Raw genomic sequence first — 8395 nt, forward strand, 5'->3', positions numbered from 1 at the left:
AGGATGGCGACTGAAGCCTAAGGATTGCCTTTAGGCTTCTTAGAAAAGAAATGCCTAGGGTTCAAGAAAAACTGATAAACCGGATTTCCAGTGGGCCCAACTCCAAACTCCGACAGTTGGTAACCCGTCCTGCATTAGAGCAGAGAGGTCAAGCCGTAGCAGTTTCCCGGTCTCGCCCGCCCCCTTGCGCCGATTGGTAGGTGCAGATTTCGCTATCTGATTGGCCGAACGAAAGCAGCGCGTAATTTAAAACATTGTATCAGTAACAAAGGTGCACCTCGTGGGCGGAGTTGTGCTCTCAGGCTAGGAAAGTCCAGGTTCGGCCGCGGAGTGAGAGTGAGCCGGTACCGTAGGAGAAGTGTGGCGTCTTCGGGTGAGTGTGCGGCTGTGCTCGAGCCCAGCTGGGGTACTTGCTTTTGCCCTGGCGGATTCGGCTTTCAGAAAGCGGAACTGCCGCCATCCCTTTTTTTCTGAATACCACTGTCCTCACTGTGGGCCTGGGGGGCGAGGTTGGAGCAGGAGCCTAGGGCTACTGACACCGCCTCCACGACACCGTTGAGCGAGGCACCCTACTTGGAGCGTGACCTTATGCTTTCGGAGCCGGATATCTGTTCATTCCTGTTCGCGGTCCGAAATGCTGCCTCAGATTGGATTAAATGATTAACTCTTTTTCTCATTCCTTTCCCCTTTGCTGGTAGTTTAAGGGGAAAAGGAGTAAGAATTCAGGCAGCGAGACTAGATTGTCCTGGGGCCAGGGAATTGTTTCTTATCAGAATTTGCAGCCCCTTTTATCCCTTAAGGCTCTCCTCTCTACCCACTCTTGTCTCTTTTTAGACCTAAACTGCCCCTGCTGAAATGTCGCAAGGGATCCTTTCTCCACCAACCGGCTTGCTGTCGGATGAGGAGGTCGTAGTCTCCCCCATGTTTGAGTCCACAGCTGCAGATTTGGGATCTGTGGTACGCAAGGACCTGCTGTCGGACTGCTCTGTCATCTCCACCTCCCTGGAAGACAAGCAGCAGGTAAAGGAGTTGAAGAGTGGCTTGGGGACAGAAAGTGATATCCTCAGTCTACTAGTTGTCCATACAGAGTAGCATGAGGTAAAAAATCCAGCAATCCTAGGGTTTGAGAGATCAACTCAAAATTAAGAGCATGACAAGTAAAAAATGTACAGTTGTATGTCCATAAGAAAACTATTAATTGCATTGCATTAATGAAACATCCTCAAATGCATACTCTGTTAATCCTATGAGGGAAGGCAATTGTTGTGTCTCCTTCACCATGAGTCCCAGACATTTTAAGTAATTTGCACAAGGTCATATTGCCATTAAGTAGGTGGAATGTACATTCAGGTTTTAATATCGACCACAGCTTCCATTTAAGGAGGTTTCTCAGCTGCAGCATTATTGATGTTTGGGGCCAGATAATTCTTTGTTATAGGGGGCCGTCCTGTGCGTTGTAAGACGTTAAGCAGCATTCCTGGCCTCTACCCACTAGATGTCAGTAGCTGCTTACCATTTGTGACAACCAGGAAACCTGTCCTGACATTACTAAATGTCCCTTGAAAGGGAAATGGCCATGGTTGAGAACAACTCTACTCAGAAGTCTCCCCTTTTGTAGAAGTTTCATGAGAGCAGGAGCCTTGTTAATGTTCTTCACTGTGGACTACCAGAGCTCTTAGAATTTCTGGGCCAGAGTAGACAGATCCCTAAATATCTGTTGAATGAACGTGGTGGGTGCTATTATTAACCCCACTCTACAGATGAGGAAACTGAGGTGAAAAGAATTTAAAGAACTTGTTCAAGATCTCATAGTTATTAAATGATGAAATTGGGACTCAAATTCAGGTATGTCTGCCTCCAACGTGCTTAACTACTGTCTTTTGCTATATCACACACTGATTTTCATACCAGTCAACTAGTTCTGACTCAGATAATCTGTGGTGAAGAGACAAGTGAAGGGTGATTAAGTACTGAAAAACTCCATGTGGGTTGGAATGATTATGGAACCAGAGTAATGGCACAGAGTCATTTGAGGTGGAATAGAGGTAGTGTTAGAATGATTCCCAGGAAATATGCTATATTTGCCCATCTGCTCAGAAGTAACTGTTGAGATTAATCTGTGATATTGGCCTGAACTTCTGCCACAGGTTCCATCTGAAGATAGTACAGAGAAGGTGAAAGTATACCTGAGGGTCAGGCCCTTGTTATCTTCAGAGTTAGAACGACAGGAGGATCAGGTAAGTTTCTGAGGAGGGAGGATTCAAGGTGGAATGATACAGTACAGTAGAGGTTCCCAGGAATGTTTGCTTCTGTGACAACTGTGTTTTCCCCCTTCTCAGGGTTGTGTCCGTATTGAGAATATAGAGACCCTTGCTCTACAGGCACCCAAGGACTCTTTTGCCCAGAAGAGCAATGAGCGAGGAATTGGACAGGCCACCCACAGATTCACCTTTTCCCAGGTATGGAGTTACTGACATGTGAACAAGGGACCAACACCTAGGGGCAACTTTATTCCCTCTTTAGAAGGAAAGCTTTTTACTTGACTGTGACTCCTTATATATGCATGTCTACAATCTGGGGGACCCTTGTTATGTGCTAGCCAGTGTGTCAAGTACTTTATGTGCATTAATTCCCAACAACTCTATTGTTATTATTATCATCATTGTCCCTAATTTCCTGGTAAGGATACTGTGGCTCGGTGAGTATAATGTTGCTGAAGCCATGTAGCTAGTCATTGGTGGAGTTAGGACTTGAGTCTAGATCCATCTATCTCTCAAGCCCATGCTTGTGACCATTATGTTGTTCCATTTTGTGTGCAGCATTGGACTTAGTGGATAGCGTTCCATAAGTATTTGTTGATTTGGATGAAAAATGGACTGGCAGAGAGTATTTAGGCAGCAGCTGGCAGCAATGCAGGAAGAAGTTGCTTGAGTAGTCTCCAGAGCCAACCACCCAGGAAGGGATGTATCTGCTGGCTCTGCACAGAGAAAAGTGGGAGACGAAGGATGGGCCTCTGAGAAATTGGGTGTGTCTCTAGATCTTTGGGCCAGAAGTGGGCCAGGAATCTTTCTTCAACCTGACCGTGAAGGAGATGGTCAAGGATGTACTTAAAGGACAGAACTGGCTCATCTATACATATGGAGTCACCAACTCAGGGAAAACCCACACAATTCAAGGTGAGTAATAGGCCTCACAGAACTGCTGACTGTCTTTGCCTTTTGATGCTCTGAGTTGGGGAACAGCACTTACTACAGCTGTCCACCTTTCACATGCCTCCAGGTACCATCAAGGATGGTGGGATCCTGCCCCGGTCCCTGGCTCTGATTTTCAATAGTCTCCAAGGCCAACTTTATCCAACACCTGATCTGAAGCCTGTGCTCTCCAATGAGGTAATGTGGCTAGACAGCAAGCAGATCCGGCAGGAGGAATTGAAGAAACTGGCCCTGCTAAATGGAGGCCTCCAAGAGGTAAAGTGTTGGTGCTCACAGAGGCAGGGATGGGGGACAAAATCTCCAGAAAGTTTTGTGCTTATCTTATCCCTGGACCCCTCCAGGAGGAGCTGTCCACCTCCTTGAAGAAGAATGTCTACATTGAAAGTCGGATGGGTACCAGCACCAGCTTTGACAGTGGCATTGCTGGGCTCTCCTCCACCAGTCAGTTTACCAGCAGTAGCCAGCTGGATGGTATGTACCGTGACTGGGCTCTGTGCCAAGTAAGAGTAGGAACCTATTCTCTACTCCCAAAACCTTCCAGGGGTACAGACCAGAGGTTGCAACCTGAGCTCCACCTTCTGAGGCCCCTGCAGGCCAAAGGGGAGATGGACTACTCTTGAGTTGATGCTCTGTACATTGGCTTCTTCCCCAGAAATGAGTCACCAATGGGCACAGCCAGACACTGCCCCAGTAAGTGTCCCTGCAGATATTCGCTTCTCCATCTGGATCTCCTTCTTTGAGATCTACAATGAACTGCTTTATGACCTGTTAGAACCACATAGCCAGCAGCGCAAGAGGCAGACACTGCGGCTGTGTGAGGATCAGAATGGCAATCCCTACGTGAAAGGTATGGGAAAGCAGGGAGGCTGGCATGAACCCTGGAGGGGACCTTGGGAGAGACTAGGAAGAGTTAGGTGCTCCCCTCTTATGTATGCCCTTCTTTCCTTGGCCTCTCAGATCTCAATTGGATTCATGTTCAGGATGCTGAGGAGGCCTGGAAACTCCTGAAAGTGGGTCGTAAAAACCAGAGCTTTGCCAGCACCCACCTGAACCAGAACTCCAGCCGCAGGTTAGTGGGTTATGAGTCAGCCTTTCACTGTGTTCCAGGAAACATTAGTCCTCCACCTGGTCATAGAAGATATGCAGTGACTTTTCTCTCTTTCTTAACTTCCAGTCATAGCATCTTCTCAGTCCGGATCCTGCACCTTCAGGGGGAAGGGGATATAATCCCCAAGATTAGCGAGTAAGATTTTCCATTTAGAAATTTGGGTTCTTGGCCATAAATGGTAATTGGGGGAGGGGACGAGAGCGGTCCTCTGGGGAATTACTTCCGTTAGATGCATGCTCTCCTTCCTTGGGTACAGAGATTCTTCATGGGTCCTCCCCTCCCTAAAACTATAAAAAGGGCTAGAAAGCTCATAACATGTGGGGTCCTTATGTCAGATCCTGTCCATCATTCAAGGTTATCACTCTGTGATCTGGCTGGCTCGGAGCGCTGCAAAGATCAAAAGAGTGGTGAGCGCCTGAAGGAAGCAGGAAACATTAACACTTCTCTGCACACCTTGGGCCGCTGTATTACTGCCCTGCGTCAAAACCAGCAGAACCGGTAAGCTTTTCACTGCAAGCCAGGATGGCCTGGAGCTCTGCAGTTTGCTAAGAGACTTCCTGGTCATCACTGGGGCTAGTGCTAGGATACCCCCAAGGGCTGGAGTTCTGCTCACAGCTCTATTCTCTGATTCCCTGCCAGGTCAAAGCAGAACCTGGTTCCCTTCCGTGACAGCAAGTTGACTCGAGTGTTCCAAGGCTTCTTCACAGGCCGAGGCCGCTCCTGCATGATTGTCAATGTGAATCCCTGTGCATCTACCTATGATGAGACCCTTCATGTGGCCAAGTTCTCAGCCATTACTAGCCAGGTGAGAAGCTATAGGTGTGATGACTGCTCACTTTGGGCTGGTACCTGTACTTAAAGAAGCCACTAGGGACTAGTAATGGATTCAGTTAAGATTTTTCCCCCTCACTAGCTTGTGCATGCTCCACCTGTGCAACTGGGATTCCCATCGCTACATTCATTCATCAAGGAACACAGTCTGCGGGCATCTCCCAGCTTAGAGACTGGAGCTAAAACAGACCCAGGCCTTGATGATGATATTGAAAATGAAGTTGACATCTCCACATATGGCAAGGAGGTGAGAATGCAAGAAAGCTTTGGTGCAGCAGCTTGATGGCTATACATGTTCCATGCTACCTTCCAGGTGGGCCTGTGCCTTTTTAGGGCATAGGCTTCTAGTGACCTCTGACCTGTGTTTCCCTCCTAGGAGCTTCTACAGGTGGTGGGAGCCATGAAAGCACTTCTTTTGAAAGAACGGCAGGAAAAGTTGAGGCTGGAGATGCAGCTCCGTGATGAAATTTGCAATGAGATGGTGGAGCAGATGCAACAACGGGAACAGTGGTGCAGGTACCAGCTGAGTAACCCCTCTTGTTCTGTCACCTAGACCTGAGGGTGGGAAGCAGAAACTAGGATGGAGTAGTGCCTCAAGATCTGCTCTCCAAGCTCACTCCTCAGCATCTTCACTCACTTCTCTCTTCTCCTCTGACAGTGAACATTTGGACACCCAAAAGGAACTACTAGAGGAAATGTATGAAGAGAAACTAACGATCCTCAAGGAATCACTGACAAGTTTTTACCAAGAAGAACTTCAGGTGAGTTGCCCTGAACCAGTCCCAACTAGCTGCTCAGATTCCCATCGCTAGCTTGCCTGAGATAAACAGATTATATAAATTCTCACAGGGGTAGGAATATGTAATTCACCTTTCTCTAGTCTCCTTAGTGCTTTGTACATGTCAGTCTATGTTTGATTAATTGATTAAGAGTTTGATTGGCCAGGAAATGGTGTAAGTGCTAACAAACAGGATTTTGAGGCCCATGTACCAGGGAAATTTTTGTTCACTGTTCAGTCATCTATTCCTGTAGGATTCGTCTGACTCTGAATGGAATTGTGCTCTCTGCTTCCTTCTTAGGAGCGGGATGAGAAGATTGAAGAGCTAGAAGCTCTCTTGAAGGAAGCCAGACAGCAGCCAGTGGCCCATCAACAATCAGGGTCTGAACTGTCCCTACGGCGGTCACAAAGGTTGGCAGCTTCTGCCTCCACCCAGCAGCTCCAGGAGATTAAAGCTAAACTGGAACAATGCAAAGCAGAGCTAAACTCCACCACTGAAGGTGAGGAAGGAGACAGGGCAGGAAGCATAACAGTTTCAGGGAAGAGCTGTTCTTCAAACTTGGGCCTTCTGGTGCCAGCTCCAACATAATTTCCTCAACTCCAAGCTACATCCCCCTGACCTTTCATCCTAGGATGCACATGGCATCACTTGTTATGTTTGCTGCAAGCTACTGTTAATTCAGTTAAAGAGATAAGTCCAAGGCTAGAAAGCCTACACATGTAAGGTTATTGTTTCCTTCTCTCAGAGCTACAGAAATATCAGAAAATGTTAGAACCACCACCCTCAGCCAAGCCCTTCATCGTTGATGTGGACAAGAAGTTAGAGGAGGGCCAGAAGGTAATTACCTTTCTCTGTTACCAAAGCTCTCACCTAAGGCAATTTCCAGCACTATATCCCTGGTTCATATGAGGACAAGATGTTTTCTCTGCAGTCCTAGAGAATGGCTACTTCATTCAAAGGACTAGCCTTTCTAGTTTTACTTCTCTTCAAATGGTTCTCCGACTCCTCCAGATCACTGGTTGATCTTGGCCACAATTTGGTTCCTACTCCTCCTTTTTCAGAATATAAGGCTGCTGCGGACAGAGCTTCAGAAACTTGGTGAGTCTCTCCAGTCAGCAGAAAGAGCCTGTTGCCATAGCACTGGAGCAGGAAAACTTCGCCAAGCCTTGGCCACATGTGATGACATCTTAATCAAACAGGTTAGGGAAGCCTATATACCACTTTCTCCCATCAGCCCACTTCAGAGTATACATGAGAAACAGAAAGGTAAAGATTTTTAGGCTAATCTTATAGTGAGGGGAGTTTCTCTTCCTTGCAAAATAACCATTCACTAAGTACAAGGCATTATGTTAAGTTATTTGTAGGTTTTTTCTGTTATAACAACCCTAGAGAGGTAGATACTATCATATTTCATTCAAGATGCTTAGATTATAAGAAACAATTAATTGTAAGACAAAACACTAACAATTAAGCTATGACACTGTCATCAGTAAATGCATCCTGATTCCAGATTCAAATGTAAAAAAAAAAACCATCCTAGGCTAATTTGATACCTAGGAACTGAGGCTCTTGGAGGTTAAGTAAAATTATTCAAGCTCATACCACCTGATGTGTTAGAAAAGGTCTTCTATTCAGTGCTATTTGTTTGGGTCTTAAAGAAAATACCCTCCTATTCAGTTAAAAGCTCTGACCATAAAGAGTTAATCTTTGTAAAAAGCAGTTTTAGTAACTAGTAGTGGATCGTGTGTATTACCTTGCCCTCCTGTTTCTCTAATAGATTAGACAGAAATGTTTTCTATAACTTTGTTGATCTTCCTTAGGATCAGACCCTGGCTGAGCTGCAGAATAACATGATGCTAGTAAAACTGGACCTTCGGAAGAAGGCAGCATGCATCGCGGAGCAGTATCATACTGTGCTGAAACTCCAAGGCCAGGCTTCTACCAAAAAGCGCCTCGGTGCCAACCAGGAAAACCAGCAACCAAACCAACAGCCCCCAGGGAAGAAACCATTTCTTCGTAACTTACTTCCCCGAACACCCACCTGCCAAAGCTCAACAGACTGCAGCCCTTATGCCCGGATCCTGCGCTCACGGTGCTCCCCTTTACTCAAATCTGGGCCTTTTGGCAAAAAATACTAAAGTTGTGAGAAGGAGAGAGCATTGCCCTGAGGCGGGTCAGCTGCTCAGCTTAAGAAATAGGTCTCTTTAAAGCTTTACTATATATATACCTGGAACTCTATCCAGAATGCAATATTCAGACACTAGTTTTTCCTCCCTTTTGTAATATAATCACCTATGTAATCTTACACTTTTTTACTTATATGGTTTCTATGCACACAAAAGTTATATTAAAATAAAGATATTGTTCACATTTTAAATTTGAATTCTAAATTTAGCATAATCATTGAAGTAAATTATAAAAGGGGCAGAAAAATTGAAAATCAAATATCATTCGGGCCCCTGGGA

General features: G+C 46.0%; 1 protein-coding gene across 1 annotated transcript; it reads left to right on the plus strand.

The window, feature by feature from the left end:
* Positions 1–215: 215 nt before the first annotated feature.
* KIF20A (kinesin family member 20A) lies at positions 216–8307 on the plus strand. The gene is made up of 19 exons (XM_007172216.2): positions 216–373; positions 835–1020; positions 2148–2237; positions 2340–2459; positions 3038–3176; positions 3280–3467; positions 3554–3683; positions 3865–4059; positions 4170–4281; positions 4387–4455; positions 4675–4818; positions 4960–5125; positions 5234–5398; positions 5528–5667; positions 5810–5912; positions 6231–6429; positions 6676–6767; positions 6992–7129; positions 7751–8307. Exons 2-19 carry the CDS (start codon positions 856–858, stop codon positions 8066–8068), a joined length of 2673 nt encoding a protein of 890 aa, XP_007172278.1. The 5' UTR covers positions 216–373; positions 835–855; the 3' UTR covers positions 8069–8307.
* The last annotated feature ends 88 nt before the right edge of the window (positions 8308–8395 follow it).

This window comes from Balaenoptera acutorostrata, chromosome 2 (genome assembly GCF_949987535.1).
Source record: "Balaenoptera acutorostrata chromosome 2, mBalAcu1.1, whole genome shotgun sequence".
In the NCBI taxonomy this organism is placed as follows: domain Eukaryota; kingdom Metazoa; phylum Chordata; class Mammalia; order Artiodactyla; family Balaenopteridae; genus Balaenoptera; species Balaenoptera acutorostrata.

Excerpts from the sequence above, each read along its gene's own strand:
- KIF20A (XM_007172216.2), top strand. The coding sequence starts at position 856 with ATGTCGCAAGGGATCCTTTCTCCACCAACCGGCTTGCTGTCGGATGAG. Across the intron at positions 3,684-3,864 it reads CAGCAGTAGCCAGCTGGATG|AAATGAGTCACCAATGGGCA; the intron begins GTATGTACCGTG and ends CTTCTTCCCCAG. Across the intron at positions 5,668-5,809 it reads CAACGGGAACAGTGGTGCAG|TGAACATTTGGACACCCAAA; the intron begins GTACCAGCTGAG and ends CTCCTCTGACAG.